Source organism: Fundulus heteroclitus, chromosome 14 (assembly GCF_011125445.2).
Source record: "Fundulus heteroclitus isolate FHET01 chromosome 14, MU-UCD_Fhet_4.1, whole genome shotgun sequence".
Lineage (NCBI taxonomy): Eukaryota > Metazoa > Chordata > Actinopteri > Cyprinodontiformes > Fundulidae > Fundulus > Fundulus heteroclitus.
The window spans coordinates 17,255,401-17,274,786 of record NC_046374.1 but is presented as its reverse complement, the minus strand read 5'-3'; the positions used below and the strand labels follow the sequence as shown (position 1 = coordinate 17,274,786).

The 19,386-nt window shown below is 40.1% G+C and overlaps 1 protein-coding gene across 2 annotated transcripts; it reads left to right on the top strand.

Annotated features, from left to right (window-relative positions):
* The first annotated feature begins 3,131 nt into the window (after nt 1–3,131).
* Nucleotides 3,132–19,356, top strand: tp53 (tumor protein p53). Of its 2 annotated transcripts, XM_021322663.2 has the most exons (12): nt 3,132–3,169; nt 4,469–4,595; nt 10,986–11,114; nt 11,189–11,252; nt 11,353–11,520; nt 12,546–12,720; nt 12,811–12,923; nt 14,008–14,117; nt 14,287–14,405; nt 14,488–14,579; nt 14,668–14,738; nt 17,795–19,356. In XM_021322663.2, the coding sequence occupies exons 3-12, from the start codon at nt 11,041–11,043 to the stop codon at nt 17,865–17,867; spliced, it is 1,059 nt and encodes a 352-aa protein (XP_021178338.2). In that variant the 5' UTR covers nt 3,132–3,169; nt 4,469–4,595; nt 10,986–11,040; the 3' UTR covers nt 17,868–19,356. The 2 variants fall into 2 exon arrangements, with proteins under 2 accessions (XP_021178338.2, XP_012730190.2); XM_012874736.2 differs by lacking the exons at nt 3,132–3,169; nt 4,469–4,595 and adding an exon at nt 9,190–9,298.
* Nucleotides 19,357–19,386: the final 30 nt, after the last annotated feature.

Sequence of the window (19,386 nt, the reverse complement as noted above, 5' to 3'; positions counted from 1 at the left end):
ATCTATTAATTAGAACCTGTGTGACAACACAAGGTAGGCTGAAAGAGCTCAAAGACCAAAGCATCATGTCCGTATCTAAAGAAATGAAAGAACAGATGAGGAATAAAGTCATCTTTTAATTTGGAAAGAGTTACAAAGCCGTTATTACTAAGGCTTTGGGACTCCAGGGAACCCCAGTGAGAGAAATTAAGCACAAATGCAGGGAACAGGAGCAATCCACAGAGATTACTCCCAGAGAGCATCAACAGCTCATCCAGGAGGTCTAGATTGAACTTTTCATTTCATTTTATTTATTTCACTGTGCAGCAACAATCCGCCGAGAACAACCCAGCATGATACGCTACTTCTCATCTGCAGCGAACGAGGGCTCGTCTTCTGCCATTGTCTTTCATCCGAACAGGCTTAAACCTCTTTCTATTTTGGATCGCATGCCAAAGAGGTCACATAACCCCCCCCCCCCCTCTTTCCCACCGCAGCCCCCTCTTCCCTGCTGATCCCTGTCTGTCAAATTACAACAAAGCTCAATCCTCCCCCAGCAGGCAACAGGTGCACTCTAAATCTGGGTCGTGGCACCTATGTTAGGGTGGGTGGGTGTGGTTGGACAGAACTTCTGTGGGGGGGGGGGGACGTGTGACTAAAGGGGGTGTGTACGTTAAGGCTAGCATGGGCGCACGACATGGGCCCAAACATCTTTACGGGCAGACACACCCCCACCGCCTCCACCGTCCGTCCATCTCCTCGCTGCAGATCACTCCTCTCCCCCTCATGCCAAACAATTTGACACTTAAAAGCCGAGCCGAGTCATGTGTGACTCCGACTAAATGCAGAGAAACTTTACACCATCAGCACGGCGGTGAAGAGCCCCCGTCAGCATAGCTCGGAGGTCTATGTGTGCAGCCGGGGGGGGGGGGGGGGAGGAGGAAGAGACGGGGGGGTAGTATCGTATGAATTCATACAGAGACGGCCAAGAACAGACTTCAACGACTGTATACGTTTCCACTGGAACCCGTCACTGTGCTCGTTTTAATTGGACACATGAACCGGTGAGATCAGTTTTTTTTTTTTTTTTTTTTTTTACACCAGCCAAGAACATCACACCACCATAAACACACACCATGTGACTGCTAACCAGTGATGCGCGGGAACGGCACGTGTAAATGCTGTTCCTCCTTGTCATGACCTATATATATGTACCTATGAGTTTTGGGGGTCGGCTGGTTCAAAATCATGTCACCGTACATGAAGTCACGTGGTGGGCGTCAGGTGCAGACATTCAGACATTTACACCGACCTGCTGTCCTCATGAGCAACAGCTGGAGCTTTGCAGGGATGAGGAATTTATGCTTTTGTTATGACCTTTCTTTTTCTGAGGTGGCATGATTGTAAAAACAGTCTATTTCAAGACAAACTGGGTGCATACGCTGAAATTTATGGTGTCCCTTACATGTGAGTGAATGGGGTGAATGACTGAAAACGTGTTGGGGTCCTCGGACTTGTTAGAGTGCTGTACTAGAGCACCTTTTGTTCAAAAACTCATGTTTATATTTGGATAAATGTCCAAAAGTGTGTCATGAAGGGGTTTTTTTTGTTCCAAAATGCATTTTGATGTGTGTGTGTGTTTTTTTTTTTTTGTTTTTTTTTTTACCAACTGTCTCCACGTTTCATTTGAAGTGAAGTTAAAAAAAAAAAAAAAGTCCCACAGCATGATAGTGCTGCAGGCAAAGCACAGTGATGCCTAATCTTAAAAAGATACGTAGTAATATTCTGATCACTGAGCTATATCATACACTGGAGTGCTGATTTTGCCGAAAAACTGAAGTCACTGGCCGCCATCTTGCTACTCCCTACTCTCACGAATCCCATAGGATTTGGTTGCAACAACAAGCAGTTTTCTGGCTGAGTGAAAACATTTCACAGGTAATTCTACAGTCACTGGATGTACTAACACTATCAACTACTAGGAAATTAGGTGCTGACATATTTTACATGTTATTCATTTTAAATATATATATGTATATATAAGTATGTGTATATGTATATATGTATATATATTTATACACATATGTAAATATATGTTTTTGTATATTGTTATTTATATATTTATAAATGTTATACATATATATTTAAATTAATAAAATGCAAAATATTTCAGCACATGACTTTCTCAGTACTTGATAGTTTTAGAACATAACATAAAACTATATGGCATTTGACATTTTAAAAGTCTTAAGCCCCCCCTGAACATGAGAAAATCCTCGTTATTCGATGCTGTAGCGCACATATTCCCTAGTTACTGGAGGGAAATAGGGAGTACCAATATGGCGGCTGGTGGCTTCAAAGCGACTCGTTCTATCAGCGGGCGATTAGCACTCTAGTGTAAAATAGAGATCAGTGATTCTGATCCACACTCTGTTCCAGTTGGTAGCAGCAATGGACATCTTTGGCCAACCACCATTAAAGCAGGAACAAAAAGAGGAAGAAAAATACTGTGTGTCTATGGGTAAAAAGGTGAGTGATGGGTTATCAGTGTACAAAGGAGAAATTATGGTAATACTTTTAGCAGATAGAGAAATCAAACCACTTAAACAATTATTTTTTTTAAATCTAGTTCATCATTACAAAGTCTACATAGCAGTAATTCAGAGGGTAGACCGGACATTCCTTTAGAGATACAGCACACATCATATTGAATGCGAAGAAGAAGAAATGAAGACACAATAATATCAAGACTCAGGTTTGGTTACACAGCTCACTCTTTAGAATAAGGAGACATCATACAGGAAATTGTGACTTTTGTGATCAGAAAAAGACCATAGAGCATATTATGTTACATTGCAGAAAATATGTTAAAGACAGATTCTAGTCCAAAAACCTTGAAAAGAATAAAAAAAGTTACAAGTTAAGAGAAGTTTTTGGGAATAAGAAATGGTATCCATTAATATTGTTGTTTCTTCGGGGTACTGGCTTATTAGAGAGGGTTTGATTTATGTATGTATTAATTTATTTTATTTTATTATTTTTGGGTGAATATTAGAATACTGATCCACACTCCTTACCAGTTGGTGGCGGTAATGCGCCATTAAGTTAGAAAACAACAACAACACAAGAAAAAGAAGAAGAAGAAAAAATCAGGACGACGAAGAAGAACTTTCTCTCCTTTCTTCAACTGGTATGTTACTGCTTTTTGTTTTTTGGAGTATTTTATTTGCACAATGCGACACATGCACATAATTGAAGTGTCGGTCGGTCACACCGAAAATTATAAACTATTTTTAACTGAACTTGAGTTAAACGAACGACTTTATAGAGGTTTTGCGCTGGACGCGTCTTACTTTTAGTTGAGCCTGAGTCCTGACAGTTTCTGTTCAGGGAGTTTATTTTTTTCCAGCCCTTTAGATAAAGTTGAAAATGCAACTTAAAACGACCAATCGTAATAAAATAAATATGTCTTTCTGAGGGTAATAAAATACGTTTACTATAATGAACGTTTACTATCATTACTATAATGAAAATAGTCTATATTTTCCTTCTAGGACTAACAGCTGGGCTGTAGTAAAGAAAAAGAAGGGGGACCCCTAAAGGCAATTGTTTGCACTGGGTTTTATTTTATTTAGGGGCATCAAAGCAGAAAAGGGCCTGAACACATATGCAATAGCTCACAATTTTAAATGTTTGTGGCAAAAAATGTGAAAAGCCAGGCATCGTTTCCCTCCACCCCCTTCAGTCATGCTCTGCTTTTTTGTAGGTCTGTCGCTTGGAAATCGAATAAAATGTATTGAGGTTTATGGATTTAATGTGGCAAAACGACAAGAAGTTATTGGTACGGAAATAGTTTTGCGTTGTAAATCAAAAAGGGAGACAAAGCTGCTTGCTTGATTTACAAAATATACTTTTTTTTTTTTTTTTTACTTTTTTTTATTCACAATTTAATTCAGTTCAGACTAGATCAAAAATCTAAATCTGCAGTTCGCCTTCTTCTGTTGCAGGAGGACACCGGATACAATCAGACAAAAAGGGACCTGCAGAGCAAAGAAATCAGTAGTTTAGTTTTATGTGTTTTAATTAAAGCACAGTTTCATCATGAAACTGTTTCAAGCTGTTTCATTAAAGCTATGAGCATTGTCACAATTCTGAGATGTGCAAATTCAAAGCAAAGAGGGAAAATAAAACCCTACAGATGTCTAATTTTAAGTTTAAGTAACTTTCAGAGCCCCCCCATCTTTTATTGGAAGGTAAACATTTATGAAAGCATTAAATTACACAAGGTACTGGATTAGTTCAGCCTTATGCAACTACGTTTCAAAAATAAAACCAGCGGTCTGTCACACATGGCTATTGTGTCCATGGGTGTCTGTGCCGTTCTGGACCGGGTTCAGAGACGCCTCCGTGGCTCCATCAGCACTTTTATTAAAGGTCAAACATCCAGCGGTCCCCCAAAGTGGAACTAATCAACGCTTTGCATTCACAGAGATGGACGCCGTCCAAGACTGAGAGGCAGAGAGATATGTGGCCGTGATTCCACCTTTCGTCACCGGACACCAGGACTCCTGCGCGGACCTTTGGAGCTGCTGAGGTTCCTTCTTACCGGCGCAGAGGTATTCAATGTGACGTCATCCAGTCTGTGTGAAGAGACGACAGGTGTGGCAGTAATCAGGCCTGGGCGGGGCTAGAGAGGGTGAACTCAGGTGTGATAAACCAGTTGTGTTTTAACGGGGGGGGGGGCAAACACTTTTTCACACAGGGCCATGTAGGTGTGGATTATATTTTCTCCCTTAATAATAAAAACCTTCATTTAAAAAACTGCATTGTGTTTACTTGTGTTGTCTTTTGGCTAATATTTAAATTTGTTTGATGTTCAGGAACACTGAAGTGCGACCAAAAAGAAAAAGAAACAAATCAGGAAGAGGGCAAAAACTTTTCACACCACTCTACCTAGGAGGATAATGATTAACATGTGAACATGAGAGGAAAACAGATAAAGAGGATAAGTGCTTATTAAACGGTGATAATCAGAGGCTTCGTTTAAATAAATGTGCATCTAGATATTCAGAGATAATAGTGTGTAGCAGGTAGGGCTGGGCGATAAATCAATTTAATCAATTAATTCGAATTTACAATTCTTTAAGATTTCATTTTTGGAAAATCTGGATTTTATTTTGCCAATACACTCATTGGGTTTCCATGAAGAGAACAGCATGTGATGCTGGATATATGTTTAGGCAAATGTATTGTCAAAATATTGTTAAGTAGAAACTTTTTTTTACCATAATACGAGGTACTTCATTTACTTATTTACTTTTTTTTAACTTTGTTTGATGTTCACAAGTGCAGTGAAGCCTGTTCTTAGCTCAATGTGTAATACCACTAGCAGCAAATGTTTTGTTATATTTTCATTGTTTATAATGGCACGGCTGCCATCTTGTTTTACAAGCATGTTTCACAGCTTGTTTTTAGTTGCACTTTGAATCCAGGTCAACTCCCTGACGAAATGCTTGACATAAAAGCAAGGCTTTAAAATAATTTATTTAATTTCTTTTTATGAAACAAAAAGGAGAAAAAAAATCGATTAATCAGATTTGGTATGACAAAATCGGAGATTTAATTTTTAATCCATATCGCCCAGCCCTAGCGGCAGGCTGTAACATTGTGATTGTAACGTATGATGGACTAGTAACAGTGAGGTGATTTTAGTTGGACTGCAGGCTCCCATCAGGGGGCGATTGCCCTCACAGCTCTGGGGAAGAAGCTGTTTCTAAGTTTATTAGTTTTGGCTTTGAGCATCCCACAATCCCGTGCGCTGTTCTCACCGCCCATGCTAAATCCTTCCCCTCCTGGACTGTGCAGCTCCCATACCACGGTTATGGTGATACATAAAACACTCTATGGAAGCTCTATAGAAGTTCTTTAGCAGTTTAGTGGGAAGTCCAGATATTTTAATTTTCCTGAGGAAGAAGAGCCATTGTTGGACCTTCTTCACCAGGTGGGAGGTGTTCGCAGTCCAGGAGAGGTCTGAGGAGATGTGAATGCCCAGGAATCTAATGCTGTCCACGCGCTCCACCGCCTCCCTCTGTATGTAGAGAGGAGCGTGTTCAGTCCTCCTGGATCTCCTGTAGTCCATTACTACCTCCTTGGTCTTTCTGGTGTTCAGGTTGTTCCTGGAGCTCCACTGTGTGAGATTTCTGACCTCATCCCTGTAGTTGGACTCATCATTGTTGAAGATGAGCGCAACTACAGCGGTGTCGTCCATAAACTTCACCACCGTGTTTGTGGGGTGGACAGCAGAGCAGTCCTGGCTGAAAAGGGTGAAGAGAGCAGAGCTGAGGACAAAACCCTGCGGTGTTCCTGTGTTGAGGATCAGTGGAGCAGATGTTCCCTGTCCTCACCACCTGTTGGTGAGGAAGTCACTGATCCAGGAGCAGAGAGGTGAGGATGATCCCATGTCGTGGAGCTTCAGAGCTTCAGCATAGGGCTGGACGATATAGAAAAAAAAGCATATCGACAAAATAGAAATCATACTGGATCGATATTGATAATTATCAAAAATTCAAAACATATATTTTAAGTGCAGCCCTGACCCTTTTATGCTGTTGCTTAGTGACCTATTTTTAGATACAGAACAAACAAACACTGAACTCAAACTCAACCCTTTATTCAACCAACTTTTTACCAAAAAAGAAAAAAAAAACATGTGCTCTCATAACTCTTTGAAGGGGCCGAAGCTAGGTGAAGGAGCATTCCTGGGTCCGCGTTGTGATTGGCTAAATTGCATAAGAAAGGAAAACTTTTATTCTATTGAACTTTTTACTGACCCTTTTTTCTATCATCGATAAACGTCTATCGATCGATATATATATATATCGATATTGAATTATCGTCCAGCAGTACTTCAGCATGTCTGGTAGCACGGTGTTAAAGGCTGAGCTGACGGGGGTCAGAGCGATTGGGCGATAATCATTGAGGCATGTGATGATTGGTTTCTTGGGGACAGGCACAATAATGGAGGATTTCAGGCAGGCAGGAACCGTGGAGAGCTGCAGGGAGAGGTTAAAGATGTCCAGAAAGACCCCTGCTAGCTGGTCAGCACATAATATAACTGTCTGACCTGACACCATGTCTGGAGCTACAGCCTTGTTGATGTTGACCTTCTTCAAGGAGGAGGTCACTTGGTGGAGCTGCAGAACGAGAGGCTGATGGTCCTCCTCTGGCTGAGGAAGATGTTCAGGCTTCATGCTGCCTGGAGATTCAAAGCATGCAAAGAAGCTGTTGAAGGTGTCGGGTAGACTCGGGTCATTGCTGGGCTGCTGGATGCTACGTTTGTAGTTTGTGATGGTTCTGATGCTTCTCCACATGTTGCGTGGATTGTTGCTGCTGAAGTGGTCCTCGATGCACTGCTTGTATCTGTGCTTTGCCTTCTGGATTCCTTTTAAGTTCACTTCTAGCCCTGCTGTAGGCCAGTCTGTTTGGTGGGGTTGTCGGATCTAAAGCAGAAAGCATCTCTAAATTAATTTATTCTTGCCATTCCCAATATGTCTGTTCCAGAAATATTGTTAAAAAGATGATTCAATCATCTTTCCGTTCTTAAATGGAACGGATGAGGAGGTGTTATAGAATAAAATAGAATATTGTCATTGCACTGTCACGAGTACAAGCAACGAAATGTGGTTTGCATCTATCCAGAAGTGCTATACAAGATATAATAATTTATTCACAGGTGTATGTACAAGAAAAAAGTAATAGTAAGGGACTATAAAATGTTGTGTATAAATATAAAAAAAGTATGGGAGCTATATGCACAGATTATACAGATTATTATATCTTTAGACTGCAAATCTATGGCTGGAACCTTTCAGATGAATTGGCTAAAAGCATTTCTGTCTGTTCGAGGAGTTTGGAGGGTTTGACTTGTTGTTAAAATGCAATTTTTGGAGTTACCAAAATTCCAATGAAATTGTCAACCTTTTGCAAAATGATCCTTAATTATTGGAAAACGATTGACACGCATAACGTTTCTACTCACAACTCAACCCCAAGGAATAAATGGGAGGATAGCAATTATAACAGGAAGTCCCTTGATATGAAACAGTGGTATGAGAAAGATATGTTTGTAAATGATCCATTGGACTCCAACTGTAACCTAATAGATTATAAGGCATTTTTTAATAAATGTAATCTAGACTACCTTTAGAGATGACAACAAGGTTTGTAAATCAGTTCCATTTGCACTGAGTCAGTTCATCCAAAGAACTGTATTGTATTCTAAGGCTGAAGTGACATCACCAAGCTTAAGAATTACAGGCTGAATGACAATAAATGTAATAAATATATTTGTGCTGCCTTCAGGGTCAGTGTTGTTTCAGGATCATAACCCTGGTGTGTGGACACTAACCTTTTAAAAAGAAACTAAGTCCTTGTTGGAAGAAGCACACTCTTAAATGCTCCAGAAGGCATGTTCAACCGAAAGTAAAAGAAACTAATTTTAAAATAATACAGAAGGTTTAACTGGTTGCTGAATTTCTAAAGAGGAAATTTATATTTGATATGGATCTTTGTTCCTTTGTCAGGAGGAAGAGGAATCTATTTGTTTCTTCCGCCGTCGTCTGCCAGCTCTATATGAAATATTGGTTATCGCTCAGGATAAACCGATTGCCATCCTGTGTTATTAATGGTAATCTGCGCTCTTTGAATTCTGGTTTGGTAAAAATTGTTATTCTCATGGGTAAATACCATCAACACTGTTGTAAATGGTGAAATGGTTAACACTCCTTTGTATATTTTATAAATGACTTTAAAGCTTTTAATTTAACCCTAAAAAAAGAAAGATCTGTGATGATATTGCTTCCTTTTTTGTTGACTTATCTTAAAGCTCCAGTAATTAATCATGTAGTCTCTTCCTGTTGCTATTTGTTGGATGCCAATTGCTCAGTTATTCTTTTATTTTGTATTTTATTTCTTCTTAATATAAACTATGTGTTTCTCCCGTCGCTTACAGTGCCTCGTACAGCAGACAGTGTTTAAACTTTAAAAGCTTTTCTGTTAGTTCCCCAACGAGAATACTGTTTCAAGAAACCGTTTCAAAGAAAAGCTGCTGTGTTGTTGATGGCCGCTGTCGGTTCTCTGATTGGATAAGACAAACTAAGTCCCGCCTCTCTCGCTCTCTGATTGGACCATGTGTTGTAAATCATGCCCCTTCTCTTTTGTATTCTGTGGGATTCCCCGAACAACGTGCTTCGCCTCCGAATCCAAAATATTGTTGCCATTTTACTTGAAGGGTTTGAAGGCGTCCCCAACACAACCACCCGTGAGTCACCACTTCTTGACAGAGTTGTAGCGCCAAACTTAACGCAGCTGGGCGGTAATATGAGTATCTGGTCACCAAAGTAACTCTTTTAGCCCGGCTTTGGAGTTGGTGGTTAAGTTTTGCAGCAGTTTAAGCTAGCTGTCGCATCGGTAACGTAAGCTAGCAGCTCATGCTAACGCTAAAAACTATGCAAAATACGAAATTAAATGTTCACGTTTTACGCGCGTGCGGGGTTTATATTGCACAATTGCTATTTTATTAAGTTGTTTATGCATATTTTTATAATTATATATATTTTTAATCGAATTATTCCAGAATCGGCTAACCCCTCTCGATGCTAGTTTCATTCAAGCGAAGCTAACGTTAGCTTAAAAAAATACGACAGTTATCGACTTTGTGTTTATGATCCTCAAAGTAATGGCGTTTATTTTTAAATGTAAAATGGAAAGATGTGTGTATAGGAAGTGGAAGATGTTTAGCTGCGGTAGTTTCGCTGGCGTTTGAGGCCTACTTGGTTGAGCTCATCCTCGATGCTAGCAAATTGGGTCCGTTTTCCTCAACTTGCTCATATAGTTTTTATTTTCAACTTGTATTTTTTTTTTTAAAAAAACAACAAAAACGTTACTTTTTTAGTTTTTTTTTTTCTTTGGTCCCACTGTCTTGCATGTTTTTAGATGTTTCCGCTCCATTAATGGCCATCAAGGGCTGTAGAGGCCTGACATTCACCTTTTATTGAAGTCAGGTGTGCGGAGGGAGGCAGAGGAACTAAAACACCAGGACAGTGGGTCCTGACCAGGGTAGAACACGCCTGACCCCATCTGTTAAAACAATTAATAGCTGCGGCATCTGTAATTGTGTTTTTAATCGACTTAATATACTGTAAAATATGAGAATAGATGCGATCCAAATCTAAACGCCCAGAACAAAATTGGACTGGATTTCCAATAACATAATTAGTTTTTTTCCCCTTTATATATATTTTTTTTTGTGGGGGGGGGAATCCCACAACAAAGTCAAATTTTATTTTAAAGATGGTTATACACTACTTTGTATATGTTCCACTTGGTGTATGGTGTATCACATATCTCCAAAAGGGAAATAACGTATACTTAAAATTAGAGGTGCAGTTAAGATGATCTTTTTATTTTAAGTAAGGTGTAAAATGTGTAGACTGAAATGGATTTATTCAAAAACAAATTTGTAAGTCAAATGTTGCGTTTGTATGGAATACCGTCGTTTAATGAAATGACTGGGTGTATTTAAGAAAGATGATTTTTGAGTTTTACTCTTGGCATTTTCTTTTTTGGTTGTTGCTCATGTTGAACATATTTGCTCACATATTAAATCTGCAGAGTTCAGTTTGTGTTGTTTTGAATTCGGTGTGTTTTATGTTGGCAACACGGCTTGTTGAAGTCGACAAAGCAAATCGTTTGCAGGTTTTAAGGGGGGAACGTGATCTTTGCAAGGAAATTTGCCGCCACAAATTCTGTGATTGTACTAAACCACGCTGTAGAGACCGTCACGCAGGCTTTTTGTTTGTCAAACTTGGCTTACGTTTGACTTTGCATTATCTTTGCTTTTATGCAATTTTGTCATGAGTGCTATTGTAGACCTAACAAAACTGTTTGAGATCTCTTGATACGTCATCAGCTCATTTCAGGTCTTCTCTTCTTGCTTGTCCCCTCAGCAAACCGATCTCTTCCTCATTTTCCCCCTAACTGGAGACAGAAAGGAAAGGAGTGATGGAAGAGACCGGTTTTGAATCACAAAACCTGCCAATGGGTTCGGACTCCTTCCCTCAGTTGTGGGAGAACTAGTAAGTATAGATTTTACTCGAGAGTTTAAAATATCGCGTTTACTTTGCAATTCCTTGTATGTTTGCTTTTTCAGCATATTACCCATACCCTTGGAGACTGAGCAGCAATGGAACGACGACGGCCAGTTAAATCTGCTGGTAAGTGTGTAAGGAAAGATTATTGCTTTTCCACTATTGTTTGGTTCAATCTTTCTCACTGTGGTAATTATTTTCTGACTCCTTGTTTCTCTTTTTATAGGGCAGCAGCCAGGACATCACGACATTTGAACTACTTATGAAGGACGTGTCCACCCCGGACCCGAACCCGCCGTCCTCCACCGTTCCAGTCACCACGGACCACGCTGGGGAGTATGGGTTTGATCTCCACTTTCAGAAGTCGGGGACGGCCAAGTCCGTCACTTCAACCGTAAGTTGTTCATCGCGCTTTACCTCTCCTGTTAAAAGAGCTGGTTAGCTGACTACATCTGTTCCAGGCTTTGATTTGTGTCTGAAATCACGGTGGAACACACTAACCACGAATCCTCTTAGGAAACCACAATTAGTTGCATAAACCTTTATAAATGTAATGTGTTTTTTTTTTTTTTTTGGTTGGGAAATCAAACTATTTCTGGCAGATCTGCATTAGATTTGACCTGCAACCAAACATGATGAGGAGCAGAAATGTGCCTTTGGAGCCTCTAATCCAAGACAAAAGGGATTCCACGACTTTGCATCTCTGCACCTAGTTGCTCTCCTAAACAGAACCTCTCAGAAGCTCAATATATCTATGTTTTCTTTTAGTTTAGGAATATTAACTTGTCAGAAACAAACGAAACCGCTTTGATATGAAACGTTTGACTTTTATAAACCGGTTAATTTTTACAGTAAAAAGCGGTCTTACCTTGACTGCCTGAAAACTCCATTCATTCGCGTCTCTGGCGGAGGCATTCAGGCGGCGTCTTTTTCATTGTGGCGATTCGCTAACGCTTAAGCACAAGAGGCAGGCACTGAACTGAAAGGAACCAATGCTGTGGACGTTTCCACGCTGACTGAGCGGGCTCTGGGCCGCGGTTGGTCAGTCCAGGGTAAAGTTTGGGTGGTCTGGCCTGAAACCCCCGCCTCCTGCAGCCGGTGCTGCGGTGTGAGGGAGGCGCAGTCAGGCTGCCATGCACAGCTCTGACATGACGGGACATGTTCCTGCAGAGACTTCCCTCAGAACAGAAGGGGTTAAAAACAGATGAAGACAATGAGTCATGAAGTTTGGTTCATATCAGCTTCTGGTAAAAGGGGAGGAACATTTCGTTGATGGCTTTTAAAATGAACAGTTGTGGTTTGTAGGTTGAATTTTCTTCATCATCTCAGCTAGAGGTGATTTCTTTTTTAAGGCTGAGTGTCTGCAGAGTCGGTGCCAGTAAGAGCCACTGATGGTGACGCCTGTCTCTTTCTGTCTAGTATTCTGAGCAGCTGACCAAGCTGTTCTGTCAGCTGGCGAAGACGAGTCCTGTAGGAATCATCGTGGCGAAGGAGCCCCCTCAAGGAGCCGTGATCAGGGCCACGGCTGTGTACAAAAAGACGGAGCACGTGGCCGAGGTGGTTAAGAGGTGCCCACACCACCAGAGTGAGGACAGTAAGGAGCCTTTATTGTCTTAAGGGAAATGATGGATCTGTCATGGGAGTGGAAAGATTGAGCTGTTTGTTTTGTCCGTCTTCCTCTCAGTGTCTGAGAATAAAAGCCACCTGATCAGAGTGGAGGGCAGCCAGCTGGCCCAGTACTTTGAAGACCCGTACACCAAAAGGCAGAGTGTCACCGTGCCGTATGAGCGGCCACAGGTAGGTGGTCCCCTGTATCCCCAAGGGGATTACTTTACGCTTCGTCTGGTGGAACTTTGGATAAATACGCCTCGACGTATTTATCAAAGGCATAGGACAATTTTCTCCTCAAGTTAACACCTCTAAACTTAAAACTAATGCAGTTAATCGACTTTATTATTTTCCCCCCCAGATCTGGATAATAATGGGAAAAACTGTATGTTCAGGCTGTTATAGTTAATAATTTATATCCCAACGAGCTATTTTCCCCTGAATATTACTAGAAATTAGTTTAAAGTCTCGGAAAAAGGTTAAATGTGATAAACGTTATCTAGAAAATATCAGGCTTTTGCTAAATAAGAGTTGCTGTGGAAGCTGCCGTCCATTTTCTGGTGGAAAATCTTTTCACCAAGACTTATAGCTGAGTGTTTTACTTTTAGAAATGACTAAAAGAAATCACCAAACTCCTTAAATCTGAGCCTGAAGAATCTTGAAACTGACAGAAATCAGTTTGAGCCCCGCGTTAACTGGGCTTTAACCAGAGCTTGGCAACATTTTCAGCTCAGAGAGCCACTTCTAACCCCGCTGCTAGTTTATGATGTATATGTACTTAAAGTGGTCTGATTAGAAAGCTGAGGAAATTAATATAAAATTGCTTCCTTTTTCAGATTTTAGTACAAATTGAATCATTAACCTTTCCATTAATATGGAAAGTGAAGAACGATGGGCTGTCCATGTAACGATATAAACCACGTGGTTTGAAGCTAAAAGTTGTAACTTTAGTGCCCTTCTGGTGTAGCTATTCTATGCAGACGTTGCATAAAAAGACAGAACCACTAAAACTCCTCTTTCTGCTGACCTTAAATAAAACATGTCTTAGTTTAAGAGCCACAGCGGAGGAGACCAGAAGGTCCACACGTGGTTCTGGGGCTGCAGGGTGATCATCTGGACACATTGGAGCGCTTTGATCCACGTATTGGCTGGATGGTTATATTGATTAAACTTAGATGCAATTAGTAAATCAGCACAGTTTCAATGTGTATTTTTTTTATTCTGGGTGATATGAAGGCGTTTATTGCCATTTGTGACGATCTTTTTCTTTCAGCTGGGCTCGGAGATGACCACCATTCTTCTCAGCTTCATGTGCAACAGCTCCTGCATGGGGGGCATGAATCGGAGGCCTATCCTCACCATCCTGACCCTGGAGACACCAGAGTGAGTCCTCTTTGTATGCTGGAACCAGGATGTAGCTGTTGGATTAGAAAGGGAACACTTTGAAGAATGAGGCCCTACAGGCTTGTTTCTCTTGGAACAGATGAACTCTTAAACTCTGGAAATGTTGGAGTGTAATTAAACTCCTCTTTTTGCTCTTGTGCCACATCAGGGGGTTGGTTTTGGGCCGCAGATGCTTCGAGGTCCGTGTCTGTGCCTGTCCAGGCAGGGACCGGAAGACCGAGGAAGACAACAAGGAGAAAAGCGACAGCAAGCAAAAGAAAAAGCGAAGTAAGCTTGAGGTTTATTCTCAGGTCGGTGGATTAAAGCGTTGCTCTGGCTGTAACTTACCATGAGGACTCTGATTTTTCAGAGAGCGCTCCTACTCCAGAAACATCTGGCCTGAAAAGATCAAAGTCCGGTTCTAGTGGAGAGGATGAGGAGGAGAAGATTTACAATCTGGCGGTGAGTCCTGGGTTTACCGCTCTTCAGCCAGGCGCGTTCAGCGCTGCCGTGGTGTGATGTAACATTTTTACTTTTTGACCTGCTGCAGATCAAAGGGCGTTCCCGTTACCTGATGTTCAAGGAGCTCAACGACGGACTGGAGCTGAAGGACAAGACGGGGTAAGGAGTGTCCCTTAATGATCCCCGCAACCGTCTGTGGACTTTAAACTGCTGCAGGTTATAGAAGCAGGCTTTAATGTCGCATACGAGTGGTTTTCCTTCAGTGCAAGAGGAGAATTTATGGAGTAGACGTGAGACAAAACGTGCTGTAATCCACGGAGGTGTGTGTCAGGATAAGAATATCATGTTTAGTTCTTTAATTCACAAAGGGAAACTCCATTTTGGTAAATGTATCCACACAGTTGATGTGAGTTTGTATCATTTCAGTGTTCAGTTCATTAAAATCCAAGTTCAGTTACTCAGAAAATTGGATTATTTCACTTTTTTCTTCACATGCAGCGGTGGCTCGCTTCTTTAGCTGTGACTTGTGGGGCGTGTTTATGTAAAATGTCTGTGTGATTGTTTTTTTCTATATATTTTTTTAAAGCCATGATTAAAAGTTTCTTTATTTAAAAAAATCTGCTTATCAGCAATATTCTCATTTATTGAGTTGCTCCCATCAGGTTCCCTACAGCTGGGAAAAAAAATATATTTCCAAGGGTGGAAATGGGTGGGGAAAATTTAAAATCTTAAATTTTTTACCCTTTATACACATTTGTTTTAAAAGGTAACTATCTGAAAAAACTTTTTGAAGTCTGGGTTTATCGATCACTTCTAAGCTTGAGTCTTCATCGGTCCACTTGACTAGATATAAATGTGGTACTGTCATTTCAAAATAAAAATAGGCAAAATAAAGTTTGAGGTTTAAGGAGTTTGTACTTATTGTAATCTAATCCAGGTCAGGTTTTAGACGTTCAAGATTGATTTTTGAAATGAAACTGAAGTTTTCTGCAGATCAAATATCAGTGAAATAGCCCTTTATGATACCACCAGCTCACCGACAATTAATTTTAAAGATTTAATGGAACATAAAGTCAAATAGTCATGATGTCTGCCATGTGTGTTGTGGGCTGAGCGGCGAGCTTTAATCTGACGTCCATCACAGGGAAACACGGATGGACATGCAGAAAGATTTGAACCCGGGACCTTCATGCTGCAGACCAATAGTGCTGCCAACCCTACTAAAACATCTGGACCATAATCCTATAACGATATATATATCAATTGATAGATGAATATCGATGATAGAAAAATAGATAGATTAAAAAAAGTTCAATAGAATAACAGTTTTTCTTCTATATGCATTTTAGCCATGTAGGTTAATATTGCAGTCATTAAATCCTCCCAACCAATCACAACACAGACCAAGGAACATAGCTCCGCCCCCTTCAAAGAGTTCAGAGAGCATGCGTTCATTTTTTGTTTTTTTTTTAAAACCTGCAGTTTTCGTAAAAAGTAGTTTGAATTCAGTGTTTGTGTCTGTAACTACAATATGTCGCTAAGCAACAGTATAAAACGCCAGGGCTGCACTTAAAATGTATGCTTTGAATGTGTTGATAATTATCTATCAATCTAATATTATTTATATTTTATCAATGTTTTTTTTTTTTTTTTTCCCTATATCGTCCAGTCCTATGTGTGAATGAAAACACTTAACTGTAACTGCGTATGTGAGCGTCCTTTATCTTTAAAAATCAACCATCTCTACATCCATGGCGTCGTTAACCGAGTAATGCCATAAAATCTTAACGCTAATCCAGCTGGTTTTTCACCACTAGTTCAGTTGATAATGTGCTTCCTGCTTTGGGGAAAATCTACTCACTAACATTTTTAGTCTTTATTTTTTTTTTTTTAGGCCTTAATTTATTCAGTTCTTTTTAGACTTTGTTACATCGTCCCTTTTTTTTATTTGTAGTTTGAACGCATTAGTTACGTGGAACCTGCTTCAGCAATAATCTAGACCAGGGATTCCCAAAGTGTGGTGATTGCACCCCGGGGGGGGGGGTGAGCTGAAAGATGTAATGGTGGTCTGATGGTGTTTGTTAAAACGTGTAAATAAACATTTCCTTTGTAAAAATTTCAGTCAAAAACTGTAAATGTAATGTATTGATACACATTTATTTTTTAACTTTGAAGACATCTATGCTTCATTTTAAGATGAAATATAGAAGTTATCATCTTCTACGCACTGTGCTGTGTATATGCACACCTGGCTTAATGGCCTCTACTTCATTCATTCTGGGTTATTATGCTCAGTTGGCTGAAACCAGGGAAGCTGTCAGGTGAGACATCTACGGTTAAAGTTAGTGATGAAGGAGGAGAGGAACCAAGAGGGAGAGGATTGCTACGGATCTGGGAAAAAAAACGAGCAGGAATCAGAATATCTCTCTGTGAGATGAGGGAAAATTGAGTTGGTCTGTATCGACCGCGCAGCGCCTTCACAGCTCTGAACATGCTGCACCTGAAAACCTCATTAACCTTTTGTGTGTAACTTCATTGCAATTTAATTCAAATTCACTTCTGATTTTATTTCCATAACCTTTATGATGGTTTTTAATGTAACTGCAAATCTTTTAATTTAATTTTATTTTTTTACATGTAACAGTTCTGGTCATGTAAGCGTGGTTTAACCTTTAATGAGGCTATAAAAGCTTGTTGCGTTTGTTTGCCTCAGCCCGGCTGGGACACAAAAACGCAGTTAAATTTTGTGAACGGCTGATCTAGTCGATGTAATGTTGAGGCTTTAATTCTGAAGAGTAACTCCGGTTACTGCTTTAGGTCTGCTGGCTGTTTCTAAACAGAGACATAATCGTCTAATAAATCTGTTGTTAAAAGGAACCAAGCTCTAATTTATTCCTCTATAGTAACGCAGGGAGCGACTCCACATTCATCGCTGCGTCATGTACCTGTACATAAACATTTTGGCCTCCAATGTCCAGAGTATTTTATGTTTTCCAGCATTTTGTGTAAATGTTTGTAAGTTGTGCCATGGAGACCTACGCAGTGATCCTGTTTAGTTGCAACAAACTGCATTCATGTTTCCTGCTATGGAAACATGTTACCTTCCTATCAGAGAAACCAGAAGCATGCAGGATGAGACCCTGATGTATGTGCCAGCGTGATTATATGACTTTAAGGTTCTTTATTTTGTGCTTTTTTTTTTTTTTTCCCCATAGGGCCAATAAAATAAAGCAGGAGGGCCCCTCCAGCGGGAAGAGGACGATGAGGGATCGCAGCGACAGCGACTAATTACCCTCAAATTTTCATCTGGTTCAGGGTTTTATATACTTGCTGTTTCCTTTCACTTGGTCCTTTATTGGAAGACCAACATAACAAACGTTAGTCATGTTTTTTGATATAAATGTATAATTTTGTGAGGGGGGGGTTGATGTCACTTTTGTTGAATTGCGTCCAAACTGTTTGTGTCGACTCGTTGCATGTTACAGAACGACACGCTGCCATTTTTCTGTTGGGTTCTGCGGGGGTTTTTGAGGCAGTATCTTAATGGCCTCAGTTTGTCTTAAAACACTCAGGACCAGAGAAACGAGCCAGGAGACAGCACGGAGGTGGAGCCGCGAATCTGTCGCCAGCTGGACAAAATTCAACTTCCATCATAACCTAAGAGGGTTAAAAAATAAAACAACTGGACTTCTGTAATTCAGGAATCTTTCTCAATTCAAAATGTCAGGAGGAGTTCCAAGCCAAACGTTTTCTAGTTGTTTTAGTTTTTAACCCGGATGACCGAATCATCACCAGACTAAAGGCAAATCATGATGAGAAGTTAGCATGAAAAGGCTGTTTTGTTGCATTATTCAGTGCCAGCTGTCCAGTTGGACACATTTAGACTGTGAAGAGAGTCTTTAGCAGGAATGTGCTGCATGAAACATCCCAGTGTCTCTGTAGCACACGTAGCATTTTATTTCCATCTGAAGCAGCTCAAGTTGGTCTCCAGTGAGCATTTGAATTGAGTTTGTAGAGCCGACTTGTTTGTTTTTTCCCAAACTGAGGCGATTAAGCAAGTTTAATAACTCACAGAACCCAGCTTAAAAACCTCATGCCTGTACAAATGGTTCATAATGGAGGAAACCATTTGCCAAGTTAAGCTATGCGTTTTTTATATATATATACAACACTGCTGAATGTTTTCCTTTCTTAATTACTAAACTGTAGTTTCTCTTTAGTTTAAAGAAAAAATAGTTTTAGCTTTTTTATTTTTATTTTTTTTACTTTTTGTTAAACTTGTTTGTTCACGAGGGGCTGGCTGGATCCAGCCGCTCATAAAACCTGATCCGTTTCACACAAAAAACTAGACCTACATAAAATGTGACCTTGTTGTGGAAACCACTCATTTGAATTTTATACTGAAAACAAACTAATGTTCCCATCATTGTACTGTATTCAAGACATTTGCAGCAGTAAGATTTATTTTTATTTTTATATTTCTTCCCCCCAAACCAGGTAAACTACTTCTAGGCACTTGGGTTTGTTGTGACCAATCCTTGTCTACTGCGCTAAGGACCACTTTTTTTTTTTTTTTTTTGTAAAACACTGCCAATCGAGAACATGTTATTGGAGGCATTTTCTTTGTCATTTCTTTAACTTCTTATTTTATACTCCATAGACTTTAGTTTTAGAAGAAAAATCAACGCTTCTCTTTGTTTTGTTTTTCAAGTATTTTTGTACTGCTTTGCTGATCAATGTTGGAGCTTTAAGTTGAAATAAACGCGTTGCAGCTCAATGGGGTCTTGTGTTCTCTGAAGGCAAATAT

Coding starts and splice junctions, on each gene's coding strand:
- tp53 (XM_021322663.2), top strand. CDS start 11,041: ATGGAAGAGACCGGTTTTGAATCACAAAACCTGCCAATGGGTTCGGAC. Junction 11,253..11,352: donor ACGGCCAGTTAAATCTGCTG/GTAAGTGTGTAA, acceptor CTCTTTTTATAG/GGCAGCAGCCAGGACATCAC. Junction 14,580..14,667: donor AGAAGATTTACAATCTGGCG/GTGAGTCCTGGG, acceptor GACCTGCTGCAG/ATCAAAGGGCGTTCCCGTTA.